Source organism: Micromys minutus (genome assembly GCF_963924665.1).
Source record: "Micromys minutus genome assembly, chromosome: 1".
Taxonomy (NCBI): Eukaryota; Metazoa; Chordata; class Mammalia; order Rodentia; family Muridae; genus Micromys; species Micromys minutus.
In genome coordinates, this window is record NC_137969.1 from 84,572,042 (window position 1) to 84,591,017 (window position 18,976).

The 18,976-nt window shown below is 40.0% G+C and overlaps 1 protein-coding gene across 1 annotated transcript in view; it reads left to right on the top strand.

Moving 5' to 3' along the window:
• AXDND1 (axonemal dynein light chain domain containing 1) overlaps nucleotides 1–18,976 on the top strand; it is a gene marked incomplete at both ends in the record, with an annotated part of 86,433 nt that overhangs the window by 67,109 nt on the left and 348 nt on the right. Inside the window, 4 exons of the mRNA XM_080932571.1 lie at nucleotides 6,264–6,431; nucleotides 14,145–14,246; nucleotides 17,130–17,212; nucleotides 18,440–18,672. Of these exons, the coding sequence (XP_080788697.1) occupies nucleotides 6,264–6,431; nucleotides 14,145–14,246; nucleotides 17,130–17,212; nucleotides 18,440–18,672 (586 nt within the window). The remainder of the gene's footprint in view (nucleotides 1–6,263; nucleotides 6,432–14,144; nucleotides 14,247–17,129; nucleotides 17,213–18,439; nucleotides 18,673–18,976) is intronic.

An 18,976-nucleotide genomic window follows, 5' to 3' on the forward strand; every position in this document is an offset into this window, starting at 1 on the left:
CTCATGGTCAGTGTACTGCTTGGAACTTTCCGAGGAGGGGTCAGCTGGGAATCACAGGTGGCTTTATTTTTATTTATTTATTTTTTTGACAGTCCAGCTTGTAACTGTTCCAGGAACTAAACTAGCTCTACCCTTCTTGGAAGGGAGGGGTCTTTGTACTCGGAAGTTTGTAGTGGGATTTTTCCCATTGGCCTTAGATTGACCCCAACCCTGGCTCTTTCATTATAACTTTTGCAATTTAGTTTTATATGATGTGTGAATTTACTTAGTTATTTTTACTATCTTTTTCAATTTTGGGGGGGATTATCTAGACATCTAACATTGTCACCTATATAAAAACAGTTTTATGTTTTTCTATCAAATTTGATGCCTTTTTTTCTTTTGTTTTTTCAAGACAGGGTTTCTCTGTGTAGCCCTGGAACCCAAGTTCATCTCCTAGAACTTGCTTTATAGATCACACTAACCTTCAATTCACAGAGATCTTCCTCCCTGTGCCTCCCAAGTTCTGGGATTAAAGACATGCACTACTGCTACCAACTTAATTTTTTATAATTTCTAATGGCCCTTTAATTGTTAAAAATGTGTTGAATTCTTCTTATTCAATGTTAATTAAATAACAGAAATAGCAAGCAGACTTTTTTCTTTTTTCTTTTTAAAAAAGATGTTTTGTGTGTGTGTGTGTGTGTGTGTGTGTGTGTGTGTGTGTGTACTCATGCAGGTGACTATTGAAGTTCAGAAAAGGGCAATGGAGCCTTTGTGAGCTGCCTGAACTGGGTGCTGAGAACTGAATTTGGGTCATTTAGAACAACAAGTGTTCTAACCCTGAGCTTTCTCTCCAGCTTCTTTCTTTCTTGTTTCTGACTTTATCAGGAATGCATTTTAATGATTTGTCTTTAAAATGTTGAAGGCGTTTTCCACCTGGACCAGCAGAGAACCTGGGTCACAGGCTTGGTGAGGTTGCACTGTGAGTACTCAGAGTGCAGAGAGTGCTTGGTGGTGCTTGTGAAAAAGGTTCCTCTCTGGCATACAGTAAGGGCTGAATCTCTGTTAGAGGGAACTGGTATCTGCCCAGGAAAGACAGTGCTCGAAGATCAGCTCTACAGGCACTTATACACCTGGACCAGAGGTGAGCCTGACACATAGGCCCAGGGAGGGCACACCAGGAGTTCTCAGAGAGCAGAAAGTACTGTGCTCTCTGGAAAAATATCCTTTTTGGCCTAGAGAAAGAGCCAGGTCCCTGCCAGTAGTACTCAGGACCTGTGAGCAGAGGGCTGAGCTCCCAGAACAGCCTCACAAGAGCTCCCACACCTGAGCCCACAAAGACAGAGCTGAGTCACTGCCACCAGAACTCACTGCTTGCCCACAAAAAGCCAAACACTCAGAAGCAATTTTCTTCCTGAGTACATGGGCTCAGATCCAAAAGAGAGACAGGCGCCAGTCACTGACAACAAGACCACGTATAATCACAGATAACAAGATGTCAATAGGAAAATGAAAGAACTTAAGCAATGGAAACCAAGAAAACCTGGCAACATCAGAACCCAGCTCTCCTACCACAGCAAGTAGTGGATTGCCAAAAACTCCAGAAAAACAAGACTCAGACTTGAAATCATACTTTACAATGATGATGGAGATCTTCGAGAAGCGAGTGAATAACTCCCTTGAACAATCAAGAGAAAACACACATAAACAAATAGAAGCTCTTAAAGAGGAAACAAAAAATCACTCAAAGAACTACAGGAAAACACAGCCAAACAGGTGAAGGAATGGAAAATAGAAATAAAAACAATAAAGAAAACACAAAAAGAGACCACCCTGGAGATAGATAACCTTAAAAAAGAAATCAGTAGTCACAGATGCAAGTATCACCAAGAGACTACAAAAGATGGAAGAGAAAATCTTGGGGGCTGAAGACAACATTGAAAACATAGACAAAACAGTCAGAGAAGATGCAAAAAATCAAAATGTTCCTAACCCAAAATGTACAGGAGATCCTGGACATAATGAGCAGACTGAACCTAAGGATAATAGGAATAGAAGAGGGCAAGGAATATCAACTAAAAGGCACAGTAAATATCTTCAACAAAATCATAGAAGAAAACTTTCCTAACCTTAAGAATGAGATGACCATGAACATAAAAGAAGCCTACAGAACCCCAAATAAATTGGACCAGAAAAGAAATTCTTCCCAACACATAATACTAAAAACGCCAAGTGTTCAAAACAAAGAAAGAATACTAAAAGCAGTAAGGGAAAAAGGACATGTAACATATAAAGGCAGACCAATCAGAATTACACCTGACTTCTCAACAGAGACTATGAAACCTAGAAGACCCTGGACAGACATCATACAGACTCTAAGAGAACACAAATATGAGCCCAGGTTACTATATTCAGCATAACTCTCCATTACCATAGTTGGACAGACTAAGATATTCCAGGACAGAACTAAATTTACACAATATCTGTCCACAAATCCATCCCTACAAAGAATAATCGATGGAAAACCCAACACAAGGAGGGAAACTACACCCTAGAAAAGGCAAGAAAATAACTAAGCAAGAAAAGCAAAAGAAGAAAGACACGCAGACATAATTCTATGTCTAACAGCAAAAATAGCAGGAAACAGCAATCACTATTTCTTAATATCTGTTAACATAAATGGACTCAATTCCCCAATAAAGATACATAGACTATCAGACTGGATACATAAACAAAATCCAGCATTTTGCTGCATACAGGAAACTCATCTCAGAGACAAAGACAGATACTATCTCAGAGTAAAAGACTGGGAAAAAGACCTTCCAAGCAAACAGTCCCAAGAAATAAGCTGGAATAGACATTTTAATATTGAATAAAGTAGATTTTCAACCAAAAGTTAACAAAAAAGATAAAGAAGGACACTTTTTACTCATTACAGGAAAAAATTATCAAGATAAATTCTCAATCCTAACCATATATGCTCCAAATACAAGAGCACCCATATTCATAAAAGAAACCCTACTAAAGCTCAGAAAATATATTGCACCCCACACAATAATAGTGGGAGACCTCAACACCCCACTCTCACCAGTGGACAGGTCATGGAAACAGAAACTGAACAAGGACACTGTAAAACTAGCAGAGACTATGAACCAACTGGAATTAATAGATATCTATAGAACATATCATCCTAAAACAAAAGAATACACCTTCTTCTCAGCATCTCATGGCACCTTCTCGAAAATTGACCACATAATTGGACATAGAATGAACCTCAATCAATACAAGAAGATCGAAATACTCCTATATAGTTTTATGCCAAAATGCTTTTTAAAATATGTACATGTATCTCTCTTTTTTAAAAAATAAAGTTGTAAGGAAAAAAGTTAAAATAATATTCTTTCTTTGTTTTTGCACTTGGTGCTTTGACAGGAGGACCTTTCTTTTCTGATCCAATCTATTTGGAGTTCTGTAGGCTTCTTGTATATTTATGGGTATATATATATTTAGGTTAGGATATTTACTGGTCCTTCTATTTGGGAATCTTCACTCTCTTCTATGCCTATTATCTTCAGGTTTGATCTTCTCATTGTGTCCTGGATGTTTTGGGTTAGGAGATTTTTGCATTTTACATCCTTTGACTGTTGTGTCAATGTTTTGTATGGTGTTTTCTGCTCCTGAGATTCTCTCTTTTATCTCTTGAATTCTGTTGGTGATGCTTGTGTCTATTACTCCTGTTCTCTTCCCTATGTTTTTTATCTCCAGGGTTGTCTCCCTTTGTGATTTCTTTATTGTTTCTATTTCCATTTTTAGATCCTGGATGGTTTTATTCATCTCTTTCACTGTTTTGTTGATTTTTGTGTTTCTTCCTTAAGGGTTTCTATCTGTTTACCTGTGTTGTCCTGTATTTCTTCAAGGAAATTATTTATGACCTTCTTGAAGTCCTCTAACATCATCATGGGTTTTGATTTTTAAATCAGAATCTTGCCTTTTTGTTGTGTTGGGGTATCCAGGACTTGCTGTGGTGTGAGAGCTGGGTTCTGATGATGCCACATGGCCTTGGTTTCTGTTGCTTAGGTTCTTGGACTTGCCTGTTGCCATCTGCTTATCTCTGGTGTTACCTGGTCTTGCTGACTCTGACAGTGACTTGACCCTCCTGTAAGCCTGTGTGTCAGCACTGCTGGGGGACCAGCTCTCTCCCAGTAGGGTCTGGATATATAGAGCTTTAGCACAAGGCCAGCTCTGGGTGCAGGCAGAAACCAGAAGGCCATCTTTTTTCTCTGGTGACTTTTAAGATCCCCTTTTGCCTTTAGCATTCTGTACCATCACTCTGATGTATATGAACATTTTTTTGTCAGTATTTGAATAGGCACCTTTCTGGCATTGGATACTATTAACTCATTTTCTCTCTGGGTTCCCCTGGTAACCCTCAGACTTCTGGGGATACTGTTGGGGTCCCTTTACTTCTCTACTGTTTCATGCAACCAGTTTCTCTCTTAAGTCATTTCACCACAAGTTTATGTGGAAAGGTGATTTATTTTCTTAGCTTTGACTAAATGAATATAACTGTTAAATATTTAGCCCAAATTGAACTCTCTAGACTCTAGATGCATATTTATACTTAGCAACTCAGTACTGCCTTGAATGTGCACAGCTAATGGGAACTTGTTAGTGGCATTAAAAAAATAAATGTTGCAATTTCTCTCTTAACTCAGCTAACTCCCAAATAATTGAGACAGACCTAGTAGATATAGATTTATATAACAAGCTTCAAGAATGCAACTGAGCAGTATTAATCTAAATTAATCCTCTAAACTAATCTGGCTACCTCCCAGCCAAAATACTCAAATACTCTAGATACTTGCATTTTATGACTCTCTCTGCTCCAGGTATTTTTCCATGGTGTCTCTCTCTCTCTCTCTCTCTCTCTCTCTCTCTCTCTCTCTCTCTCTCTCTCTCTCTCTCTCTCTCTCTCTCTCTCCTTCCCTCTTTTGGCTGGGAGGAAGAGGAGCCCTATTCTCTCTCCTCTTCAATCATTGGCTGATCAACTTCTTTATTGACCAATCAGGAAATAATTTGGGAACAATGAACAATGTTTACACAGCACTGAGACAGATTCTCTGAATAAGGTTGCAATCAATATGTTATCACAGAAATCAGCATTTGAATAACGCCAGGATGATCTTTTTACAGTGCACAATAACATTATGACTACGAGAAGCCATATCACTCCTAAACCTGTTTCCTCAACCTTGCCATTACTCTGTGAATGACATTACCCTCCATTACTGTCATAAGCCATCAATCCTGTCACTCAAGGCATACCTTTTCCTAATCATTTTGTGTCCATTCATTGGTCAGTAAAAAGCACTTCTTCAATATCCCTGGACCACCCTTCTCTTTACAAACACTGCATTCATTCTCTTCTTGGATTTCTTCCTTCCTTTTATTCCTGATCTGTCTTCCTATTGTGAGAAGGATTTTTTTAAAATTTAAATCACATTAATTAAAAAAAAATGTTCTGTTGCCTTTTGGGTGTTTTGTCATCTTTCAGAAACAATCCAGTTTTGTTTTCATTTTAAAGATATTTTATGTATGTGAGTATACTGTTGCTGTCTTCAGACACACCAGAAGAGGTCAGGGCATCCTATTCCCATTACAGAGCCACCATGTGGTTGCTGGGAATTGAACTCAGGACCTCTGATCTTAACCACTGAGCCATCTCCAGCCCAGAACTATGTTTCTTCTCAGAACCCCTCTGTACCTTCTTCTTTCCCCCTTTTTATACGGCAAGAAAAAGTACTCTGACACTATTGCCTCCACGCTGATTGGCCTTGTGCCACCCTGGTCTAATGCATATTGTAGCTTGGATAATCCTGCTTTGTGCTCTATCATAAGATTGTGCTGTCTGCAAATGGGGAGCTTTGTGAGGACAGGAACCGCTCTCACCACCATTTGTGATCTTTTTAAAAAGACTTTATTGTTATTTTAATTATTCATATGTGTATAGATTTGTGCACATAAGTGCATGTGCCTGAGGAGGCTGTGAGATCTCCCTGGAGCTGCAGTTCCAGGTGATTCTGCACTGCCTGAGAAGGTGCTGGGAGCAGTGTGAGCTGTTAACCACTGAGTCTCTTTCCCCTCCCCTGTTTGTGTTTTTACTCATAGCAGAATACTCATTTGTAAGATTAGTGCTCATTTACTAATGAAACTACTAATATTGAAATACATGAATTATATTATGTAAATACATTTTATAATACTGTTGTTGTGTTGCACAGGAAGCTACAAAACTTTATTATGACCCAGAAAAACCTTTTATTGGTGATGATACCGATGATGAAATTGACTTTAAGAATCCTAAGAGTCAAGAAAAGAAAGCACCAGCACTCCCCACAGCAGCAGCAAAAGCAGCAGAAACAGCAAAAGCAAAAGTCACAACAGAACAGGTGAGGTTATTTACTGGGCATAGTGACAGGTACCTATAATCTCAGCTGCCTGAGAGGCTGAAACAGGATTCTTTGAGCTTACAAGTTCAAGACTTGGCAACACAGTGAGGACAAAACAATAAAAAAAACAAAACAAGAAAACAAATAAGAATGACATGTTGCTACTTAGCATTAGTAATCCCTTTCCTCTATCTTTCCAAAGACTAAATGATAACAGAAATGGAAATAGAAGAGGTCTGTTGGAGTGAAAGCTTCAATCTCCTTTCCCTATCCAGGTGTAGCCACACCAGCAGGTGTACTCATCCTTCCAGGTATAGCCACACCAGCAGGTGTACTCATCCTTCCAGGTGTAGCCACACCAGCAGGTGTACTCATCCTTCCAGGTGTAGCCACACCAGCAGGTGTACTCATCCTTCCAGGTGTAGCCACACCAGCAGGTGTACTCATCCTTCCAGGTGTAGCCACACCAGCAGGTGTACTCATCCTTCCAGGTGTAGCCACACCTGCGGTGTACTCATCCTTCCAGGTGTAGCCACACCAGCAGGTGTACTCATCCTTTCAGGTGTAGCCACACCAGCAGGTGTACTCATCCTTCCAGGTGTAGCCATCCTTCCAGGTGTAGCCACACCTACAGGTGTACTCATCCTTGTAACATTTTTCTAAACCCAAATATACCTCATTAGCTTCACTCATTCAACTTTTACTAACAGCCACACATTCCACACCACACCCTGCTGTTACTTTTCTCTTCCTTTATTACTAGATTTCCCAAGAGGAAGTTTAACCTCCCCTATGCCTCTGCTTCTGTTTCTCTGCTGTGCCAGCCACCCATTCTTTCTCCCAATCTCTACCCTTTCTCATCTTACGATGACTTGTTCTGGAGCTGCTGAGGAATTTGTAGCAGTAGAAACCCATCTTGGACATTTAAAATGATCATAATAATACAATGACAGCTTCTAGTAGCTGAGTGTAGATTATGAGTTACATGTTGTGCATGTTGTCTAGTATAACAACTTAGGGTATATATTGGATTATTTTATAGATAGGAGATTTAAGTTCTGAAGGTCAATAGACTTACCTAGAACCATATAGTTATTTTTCTTTTTTTTTAAACTTTATTTTAAAAAACAAATATAAAAATTTTTTTTAACATTTTTGCATAATTGTATACAAATACATATGTGTCAGTGCTTGGCTTTTTTTTTTTCTTTTTTTTAAGGTTTGATGTCTGCATTAAGGTCTTACTAGTTACAATGAGCAAAAAGTACATGTAAAACAGGATGTAACCCGGAATTAGTCAACGTTTTCTTGGTGTGTAAGGATTGAGCATGATGGGTTTTTTTGTTTGTTTGTTTGTTTTGTTTTGTTTTCTTTTCTTTTCTTTTTTTCTTGAACTTCACACAGTCTGTGACTTGTTTCTGGGGCAGTCTGAGCCTCTGGGCTTAGCATCCCAATATCAGTGACTGCATATTATGTCTGTTCTTTTGTGACTGAGTTATCTCACTCAGGATGATATTCTCTAGATGCAACCATTTTCTTAAGAATTTGGTTAAGTCATTGTTTCTGATGGCGGAGTAGTACTCCATTGTGTAAATGTACCACAATTTTTGTATCCATTCATCTACTGAAGGACATCTGGGTTCTTTCCAGCTTCTGGCTATTATAAATAGAGCTGCTATGAACATTGTGGTGCATGTATCTTTGTTGTATATTGGAGTGTCTCTGGGGTATATGCCCAGAAGTGGAATAGCTGGGTCTTCAGGTAGTACTATGACCAATTTTCTGAGGAATCGCCAGACTGATTTCTAGAGTGGTTGTATCAGTTTACAACCCCACCAACAATGGAAAAGTGTTCCTCTTTCTCCTCAACCTTGTCAGCATCTGCTGTCATCTGAGTTTTGGATCTTGGCCAATCTGATTGGTGTGAGGTGGAATCTCAGGGTTGTTTTGATTTGCATTTCCCTGATGGCTAAGGATGTTGAGCACTTCCTCTGGTGTTTCTCAGCCATTCGATACTCCTCAATTGAGAACGTTTTGTTTAGCTCTGTACCCCATTTTTAATAGGGCTGTTTGATTCTGTGGAGTCCAGCTTTTTGAGTTCTATGTATACCTTGGATATTAGGCCTCTATCTTATGTGGAGTTGGTAAAGATCTTTTCCCATTCTGTTGGCTGCTGTTTTGTTTTCTTGGCAATGTCTTTAGCCTTACGGAAACTTTGCAATCTCATTAAGTCCCATTTGTTAATCTTTGACCTTAGAGCTTGAGCCATTGGTGTTTTGTTCAGAAAAATTTCCCCTGTGCCTATGTGTTCTAAGGTTTTCCCTACTTTCTCATCTAATAGTTTCAGTGTATCTGATTTAATGTGGAGATCTTTGATCCACTTACACTTGAGCTTTGTACAAGGAGATAAGAAAGGATCTATTTTCATTCTTTTGCATGCTGAGTGCCAGTTGGACCAGCACCATTTGTTGAATAGGTTGTCCTTTTTCCATTGAATGTTTACAGCTCCTTTGTCAAAAATCAGGTGACCATATACGTGAGGGCTCATTTCTGGATCTTCTATTCTATTCCATTGAACCACGTGCCTATTTCTGTACCAGTACCATGCAGTTTTCAGCACAATTGGCTTGTAATATAGCTTGAGGTCAGGGATAGTGATTCCGCAGATGTTTTCTTGTTGTTGAGGATGGATTTTGCTATTCTAGGTCTTTTGTTATTCCATATGAAATTGCACATTGATCTTTCCAACTCAATGAAGAACTGGGTTGGAATTTTGATGGGGATTGCATTGAATCTGTAGATTGCTTTTGGTAGGATGGCCATTTTTAAAATGTTGATCCTTCCAATCCATGAGCATGGGAGATCTTTCCATTTTATGAGATCTTCCTCGATTTCCTTCTTTAGAGGTTTGAAGTTCTTGTCATACAGGTCCTTCACTTGCTTAGTTAGAGTCACTCCAAGGTATTTCATAGTTTTTGTGACTATTGTGAAGGGTATCTTTTCCCTAATTTCTTTCTCCACATGTTTGTCCTTTGAATATAGGAAGGCTACTGATTTGTTTGAGTTAATTTTGTATCCAGCCACTTTGCTGAAGTTGTTTATCAGCTGTAGGAGTTCTCTGGTGGAATTTGTGGGGTCACTTAAGTACACTATCATGTCATCTGCAAAGAGTGATGTTTTTACTTCTTCCTTTCCGATTTGTATCCCCTTGATCTCCTTTTGCTGTCTAATTGCTCCAGCCAGGACTTCCAGTACTATGTTGAATAAATAGGGGGAGAGTAAGCAGCCTTGTCAAGTCCCTGATTTTAGTGGGATTGCTTCAAGTTTCCCACCATTAAGTTTTATGTTGGTTGTTCGTTTGCTGTATATTGCTTTTATTATGTTTAGGTATGGACCTGGGATTCCTGTTCTTTCCAGGACTTGTAACATGAAGGGGTGTTGAATTTTGTCATATGCTTTCTCAGCATCTAGTGTGATGACCATGTGATTTTGTTCTTTGAGTTTGTTTATATGGTGGATTACATTGATGGATTTCCTTATATTAAACCATCCCTGCATTCCAGGGATGAAGCCTACTTGGTCATGGTGAATGATCGTTTTGATGTGTTCTTGGATTCGGTTTGCAAGGATTTTGTTGAGTATTTTTGCATCAATGTTCATAAGTGAGATTGGTCTGAAGTTCTCTTTCCTTGTAGGGTCTTTGTGTGGTATAAGAACGAGGGTTATTGTAGCCTCAAAAAATGAGTTAGGTAGTATTCCATCTGATTCTATCTTGTGGAATAGTTTGGAGAGTATTGGTGTTATATCCGCAATAAATGTCTGATAAATTTCTGCACTGAACCCGTCTGGACCTGGGCTTTTTTTGGTTGGGAGGCTTTTGATGACTTCTTCTATTTCTTTAGGTGTTATGGGATTATTTAGATGGTTTACCTGGTCCTGGTTTAACTTTAGGATCTTGTATCTGTCTAGGAATTCATCCATTTCCTCCAGATTTTCCAACTTTGTGGAGTATAGGCTTTTGTAGTAGGATCTGATGATTTCTTGAATTTCCTCAGTTTCAGTTGTTATGTCTCCACTTTCCTTTCTGATTTTGTTAATTTGTATACTCTCTCTTTGCCCTCTAGTTAGTCTGGCTAGGGGTTTATTAATCTTGTTGATTTTCTCAAAGAACCAGCTCTTGGTTTTGTTGATTCTTTCGATGGTTCTTTTTGTTTCTATTTGGTCTATTTCTCCCCTAATTTTGATTATTTCTTGCTGTCTACTCCTCTTGGGTGTATTTGCTTCCTTTTGTTCTAGAGCTTTTAGCTGTGCTGTCAAGTTGCTGATGTATGCTCTCTCCAGTTTCTTTTTGGAAGTGCTCAGGGCTATGAGTTTTCCTCACAGTACTGCTTTCATTGCATCCCATAGGTTTGAGTATGTTGTGTTTTTGTTTTCATTGAATTCTCGAAAATCCTTAATTTCTTTCTTTATTTCTTCTTTGACTCTGCTATTGTTTAACAGAGCGTTGTTTAGTTTCCTTGTCTATGTGGGCTTTTTGTTGTCTTTGTTGTTGTTAAAGACCAGCCTTAGACCATGGTGATCTGAGAGGATGCATGGGAGTATTTCAATCTTCTTATATCGATTGAGGCTCGTTCTGTGTCCAATTATGTGGTCAATTTTTGAGAAGGTGCCATGGGGTGCTGAGAAGAAGGTGTATTCTTTTACTTTAGGATGATATGTTCTGTAGATATCTATTAATTCCAGTTGGTTCATAGTCTCTGCTAGTTTTACAGTGTCCTTGTTCAGTTTCTGTTTCCATAATCTGTCCATTGGTGAGAGTGGGGTATTAAAGTCTTCCACTATTATTGTGTGGGGTGAAATGTATTTTTTGAGCTTTATTAGGGTTTCTTTTATGAATGTGGGTGCTTTTGTATTTGGAGCATATATGTTAAGGATTGAGAGTTCCTCTTGACAGATTTTCCATGTAATGAGTAAAAAGTGTCCTTCTTTATCTTTTTTGATAACTTTTCGTTGGAAATTTACTTTATTCAATATTAGAATAGCCACTCCAGCTTGCTTCTTGGGGCTGTTTGCTTGCAAGTTTTTTTCCCACCCTTTTACTCTGAGATAGTGTCTGTCTTTGTCTCTGAGATGAGTTTCCTGTATGCAGCAAAATGCTGGATTTTGTTTATGTATCCAGTCTGATAGCCTATGTCTCTTTATTGGGGAGTTTAGTCCATTTATGTTAATAGATATCAAGGAATAGTGGTTGCCGTTTCCTGCTATTATTGCTTTTGTAGGTTGAGTTGTGTCTGTGTCTTTCTTCTTTTGGTTTTCTTGCTTAGGAGTTTTCTTGTTTTTACTAGGATGTAGTTCCCCTCATTCTATTGGGTTTTCCACCTATAATTCATTGTAGTGCTGGGTTTGTGGTCAGATATTGTGTAAATTTAGATTTGTCTTGAAATATCTTCATCTCTCCATCTATGGTGATTGATAGTTTTGCTGGGTATAGCAGCTTGGGGTGGCCCTTGTGCTCTCTTAGGGTCTGCATGATGTCTGTCCAGGCTCTTCTAGCTTTCATAGTCTCTGTTGAGAAATCGAGTATGATTCTGATTGGTCTGCCTTTATATGTTACCTGATCTTTTTCCCTTACTGCTTTTAGTATTCTTTCTTTGCTTTGGGCACTTGGTGTTTTGACTATTATGTGTCAGGAGGAATTTCTTTTCTGGTCCAACCTATTTGGAGTTCTGAAGGCTTCTTTTATGCTCATGGTCATCTTATTCTTAAGGGTAGGGACGTTTTCTTTTACAATTTTGTTGAAGATATTTACTGTGCCTCCTAGTTGATATTTTTCTCCCTCTTCTATTCCTATTATCCTTAGGTTTGGTCTTCTCAGTGTGTCCTGGACCTCCTGGACATTTTGGGTTAGGAGCTTTTTGGTTTTTGCATCTTCTCTGACTGTTTTGTCTATGTTTACAATGTTGTCTTCGGCCCCCGAGATTCTCTCTTCCATCTCTTGTAGTCTATTGGAAATGCTTGCATCTGTGACTCCTGATTTCTTTTTTTAGGTGTTCTACCTCTAGGGTTATCTCTTTTAGTGTTTTCTTTATTGTGCCAATTTCCATTTTAAATTCCTTCTTCCATTCCTTCATCTCTTTGGTTCTGTTTTCCTCTAGTTCTTTTAGTTCTTTGAGTGTTTTTCTTGTTTCCTCTTTAAAAGCTTCTGATTCTTTTTGCTTTTCCTCCTGTTCTTGTTTAAGGATCTCTATCATCGTCTTCAGGTATGATTTTAGGTCTGCGTCTTTTTTTTCTGGAGTGTTGGCATTCCGCTGTTTGCTGTGATGGGAGAGCTGGGTACTGGTGATGCCAGGTTGTCTTGGTTTCCTTGAAATATGCTCTTTTGCTTTCCTCTTGCCATCTTGTTGTCAGTGATATGTTCTTGCCTTTCCCTTGTACCTGGTTTGTATCCCTGGATCTCCACTGGTCCAGGTGGCAGATGGTCCGAGCCCTGTTCTGCGCCCCAAAGCCACTGGGTGGGAACAGAGGTTCCAATGCTGGGTTCCTGGTCCCTGGATCAGGCAGGGCAGGGGCACGCTTTTCGTCAGCACTCGGCAGAGATCTTTCTGCCCCCTGGCTACGAGGATCAACTTCTCACCAGGCCTGTACCTTTGGGAACTGCTGGTCCAGGTGGCAGATGGGCCGAGCCCTGTTCTGTGCCCCCCCCCATTTTGACTTTATATATATATATATATATATATATATATATATAAACTTTTTGTTCTCTTTCTTTCCTGTATCTCCATAAAAAGCTCATTATATGACCATGGTAGACTTTAGCAGCTCTTGAGTGACGTCTAATTCTCCACAGAACACTGTTATTTTAGGGGTCTGTACTGGGTTGCATTACACCAATCTCCTGAAATCTGTTGCTACATTTTATGTATCTAAGTATGTATATATATGTGTGTGTGTGTGTGTGTGTGTGTGTGTTTATGCATGTGTTTATAGGTGTTTGTGCTGTGTGTGTGTTTATATGCATTTGTTTATTTGTGTGTGTGTTTATATGTGTGTCTTTATAAGTATGTATTTATATGTGTGTGTGTGTGTGTGTGTGTGTGTGTGTGTGTGTGTTTATATGGAAGATCTAATGGAAGATCCATGAATCCAGTCGTTGTTCAGTAATATCTCAGCTGGCCTTCAGTATATGCTTGAATCTTGAAGGAATAGACTTACCAGCAAAAGTGAGAGCAAGCAGGCAAAAAGAGAAGCTTCCTTCTTCTAGGTCCTTTATATGTTACCTATATAAAGGACATGCCAGTCTATAAGAAGGACTTATATAGGTGTGGCCCAGATTAGAGGTAGAACTCTCTATTTCAAAAGATCTGTATTAAAACTGGGTTTTCCCACTTTAAATGATTTAATTAAAAAGAATCCATCATAGGTGTACCCAGCTGCTTTTGAATATTAGTTCCTGATGTCCAGATGCAGTCAAGCTGACAACCAGTAGCTGTCTTAGTTTTAAAGGTCTGGGATGAACCTCTACATTTACTCATGACTGCCTCTTCCTGTCCACAGGTCTCCATCCCCATCTCTGTCAGTGTTTGGAGCATGCCTTCAAACACTGTTGGACAGAGACAAATGGGAAACTAAACTTTCAGACAGGGCTCTGGGTGAGTTGCTGTGCTGTGTGTCACCCTGGCTGGCTAACAGGTCCTTGGTTTTCCTGTGCTTTAGGAACCATCAACATCTACGGATGAAGAAACCATTCGATACATCAAGAAAGATGAAAATATTCATTGCAAACCTCTGTTTGAAAAAGACATATTTTTATCCTGGGTATGTAGCTAGGAAATCTTAACTTCTTAATATTCTTTGTAAACAATATGGGTCTAATGTAGTTTTTAAGAGATCCTCTCACGTGACTCCTAGTTGATGTATTTTGCAGATATGTTTTTCTGTTCTTCCAGCACTGTCTTTAGAAGATTCTTGTTTCTTCATTTTAACTTAAAAAAAACCCAAAAACAAACAAAACAAAAAAAAACCTTCTCATTCTCTGTCTTCTGTGTCTTCATAGAAAGTTCATTCTAGGACCATGGTAGACTTAGGCACTCTGATTGGCTTCTCACTCTCTGCAGAACACCATTACTTTAGGGGTCTAATGATGGGTTTCACTCCACCAAGCGACCCAAGTCTGGGTCTACCCTTTCTGTGTGCATTCATAATGTGTATTTTTCTGGCTTAGGGGAGGAAACCAATATACATCACCAAATTGCTCAATCAAAAAACTTAGAAAACTTTCAGTTATTTGACAGTGTGATTCCTTAGACAGGGTGGTTGCATGTGGAAGTGAGGAGCTGAGTCAGCAGAATGGTGGGTGGCAAGTAGCTCACTTAGGTAGAGGTCATGCATCCAAGGTCATTGTAGGTAATAAAATTCACCAAAGGTAGAAAGAACTTGGGTAAGTCATGCAGGGCCAGTTGGCACATTTTTCCAAAGTGGAGTTCTGTGAGAAGTTTCTGAAAGTAGTGCTCTATGTCCGTCACTACAGCCCTGAGGTATATTTAAGATGATGGTACAAATGGAACACGGCATCTTAAGGCAAGTTCTTTGAAAAGAAAATGTGAAGCTGCCAGACCTGGCCAACACAGTTCTTTCTTGAACATGTTTCCCTGAAATAAAAACCGTGCTGTTCTATCCAGAGGAGGCATTGGGTTCCGGCTTTGGAGGCAGACAGGAAGCAGAGGGAAGCTGGAAGCCTGTAGCTTATGGAAGCAAAACTGAGGACCATTGGTCTGGGGCCCACTGCTCTGGGTGCTACCTGTGTTAGTTAGCTTCCCATCTATTCCCATGACACAGTGCCCGAGAAAGCCAGCCCAAAAGAAGAAAGATTCCTTTTGCTCCAGGTTCTGGCCTCCCTCCATCCTTTGGCTCCCATGTACCAGAGCTTCAGTGAGCAATTTGACAGGACCATGTGATGGAACAGGGCTGCCCCTCCTCAGTGAGGAAATGGGGGAGGGAGAGAGGAGGGTAGGAAAAGCATAGGACGAGGGGGAGAAGGAAGAGTGGGAGAGAAAGGAAAGAGGAGGAGGTAAGAAGAGAGGGAAGGGTAAGGAAGAGAAAAGAGAAAAGGGGCCAAAATACACCCTCCAAGGCAAGTCACAAGTGACCCAGCTCCCCAAATCTCCATTATGCCCCATACTACCCCAAGCTGGGTATGGCGCTTAGCATATGGTCTTGGGGGATATTTCAGATCCACTAAGCAGTACCGACTTGTCTCTCCTCACTGGTAAAGGCTTAATTTTATTAACTCTGAAAATGTTTAGCGTAGTAGCATTTTGGGTCCCTGTCTGGGACACAATTATTCCAACATCTCATTACAGAGCAAAACGAGATTTCAGACCAACTGGTGGAGATACAGAATGTTTAAATTCAGCAGGTACTAGGGGGCTATGCTGTGTCTTAATGAGAGGGCTCAGCTGTAAGAACTATATAATAGCTGGCTGTAGCCCAGCTATTCTAGCAAGCAAGCAATACATTAGAAACAGGCTATGTAAAGGTCATCTTAAATTCTTGGGTCCTGACTGTTCACAAGGAATCATAGACATATCAGAGAATTTACCTGATCATATGTGAGTACCCTTGGAAAGGCAAGCAGATAACAGACTTGGGTTCTGCAGTATTTTTTTAAAAACCAAGATAGATATTCTTCCCTTACCTGCCATTTGAGCTGAAGGACTGGTCTGATTTTTCATACCATAACATTATATGCCCCAGGCATAGATATTAAGAGCAGTGACTAATTTATCCACTTTATAACAACAATAGGAAAGGGCCCTTAAAAGATGCTTCAAAAAAATGTGTCAAAAGCAGATAGGCAAAAAATCTGACAGGGAGTTTGGTGCTAAGAATGGTATCTATGGGCAGTGAGCCTGGATCCAGACCTTTGCAGAGGTACTTCTGGGCCAGCGAGGTTAGTCCACTCCAAAGCCCCTAGGAAATCTGGGAAGAGTGAGCCCTGAATGCCAAAGGTGGAAGGTTCCAGGAAGAGACTGGCCTAAAGCTACAGCATTGGGCATAGGTAAGGAAAGGCCGCATGCACTTTTATGTGCTGTGCCTCCACATTCATCTCTGTCAGGCACTCAGGCAAAAAGAGTGTAATCTCCAGAAGGAGGCCATGGGTACAAACAAGGTGTGCCAGGCAGTGGTTGTGAACTCTTTGCTGCATACAAATCAGTGTGCACGCAGACCTACCCCAGTATTCTTTCTGCTTGGCAAGACCTACACCTTTAAGCTGTTACGGCATCCCCTAGGGAGTGTAAATACTTTACTGGATTCTGCAGTGTTTGCAGGAAGTGAAGCTATTAACAGTGAATTATTAATAATTAACTGTGAGTTGTTTCCTTTCTTTAATTCATTAGAGAAACATGTTTATCCTTCTTCCCATTCAAGCATTTCCATGTTTATTTGTTACTGTTCCCCCTTCCTTTTCTTCCCTACACTAATGTCTTCCCCATCTACCTGTATATAATTAACTGTATAAGATTAATTTGGAATCTGCTGTGTTATGTGATCACAGGCAATGCCTGTAGTGTTTTTGGTATTTGGGTTGTGAGCAAGCATCTACTAGATAAATATGAGCAATAGAAAAGAATATTTTAGACCATTCCTGAAGACATAGACCACTAACTGTTCAGTCACCTCACATATTTTCTTTGTCAGAGACAACCAGCTCGTCAAGGTGTATTGGAGCCAAAGTATATTGAGATAATGCATTTAATTGAACATATGCAGGAGAAGCTAAGGTAAGTACTGATACCACGATGGTAAGAGGATAAATAAAGACTGTAGAGCAGAAGCTTGGTGGAGCAGTCCACACTTCTTCGCTTACCTCTGTCCTGCTTGTTTTGGTCTCACTAGTGGGATGGTTATCTGAAAATCATTGTCTAGAGGCAGTGAATCTACTGCTGTGGTAAGAAAACCTTCCCTTACCCCACAGTGGAGATGGTAGCTAGTGTGGATGTTTGTAATGTGTATATATATGTCAGGAAGGGCATGTGGAGCCATCCAAGTCAGTGGGAGGTGACTTAAGAAACAGAATGGAACTGGGAGAGAGTAATGTGCTTGAGAAAGAATGTCCTATAACCCAGAGTTGGAAGTACAATATAGTCAAGATAGCTGACAAGTATGAGAAGAGTCTCATACTGATGTGACATATACCCTACACTGAATGTCTGTTACATTTACTTTGTGTGTATGTATGTATACGTCTGTGTATGTGTATGTGTATGTGTCTGTATCTGTGTGTCTATGTATGTGTATGTTTGTGTGTGTGTGTGTGTGTCTATGTGTGTGTATTGGAATCTGTGTTTTTGTGTGTGTGCATGTGTGTGAATATATGTATTCATGTGTATCTATTTGTGTATACATGTGTATATGTATGCATGTGTTTATCTGTGTATGTGTGCATGTATGTTTGTGTGTGTGTGTGTGTGTTCCATGTGGAGATCAAAGCACAGCTTCGAGAAGTCAGTTCTCTCTTCCGCCATGTGGGATTAACTCAGGTTGAAAGGCTTGGCAGCAAGTTCTTAGGCCACTGACCCTCTTACCAGTCCTACCATGTACTCTCATAGGTAAAAAATATGTCTTAAGTTGGTTTCTTGATTATAAATTCTAGTTTTAGAGGTGCTAGAAAAGAAGGGATATTACTGAGTTTAGTTTGTTAAGTTCTATTAATTATGTAAAGCTAAAAGCAACTACAGATGAGGGTTCTCTGGCTATTGAATTCTCTGGGAATTTCAAAGATAATGAAATCCAATCTCACTTAGAAACGAGAACTATGATGTACTCCGATGTGGTGTGGAGTAGCTCCTAGGCCTCAGGTCTCCATTTGTCGCTGATGCCCCACTTCCCATGTCTGCACACGTCAGATAGGCGCATCTTCTTTCATGCAGCTCTCCCAGGAGTTTCTGTGGGGAGGAAGAACCCCTCTCACCACTCTGTGTTGTTTCCTTGGATTTCATCCACACCAGAGAACTGGACGCCAGGGCCAGAAGGGCAGAGGAGAAGTTTGACGAGGTGAATGAGCAACTTCATGACACCCTCATAAAAAACAGAGATCTGGAGAAGGAACTAGAAGACTTGGTAAAGAAAACCACAAATGGATCAAAAGTAAAGCTAGCAAGCATCAAGGAGGACGATGGAGATGAGGATGAAGAAGATGAGCACAGCCTAATAAAAAGGTCCCCAAAATCTGCAAAGAAAGGTGAGACTCATTTTGCATTTTTTGAAGAAAACTTGACTGCACCATAAATATTTTAAAAGAGCATGAGTTGTTTACATTTATTCATGTAGAAGCTGCAAATGCATAAATACATGTGTGTGCACCCCACCACACACACACACACACACACACACACACACACACACACACACACACACACACAGCAATACAGCAGGCAAACAAAGGTGATGACACCCAGCCCCACAGCTGAAGTCTTCAGACCACTCTGTCACTTCCACATTCAGTCCCCTTCTAATGTCCATGAGAGCTGGATGGCCAGAGTCCT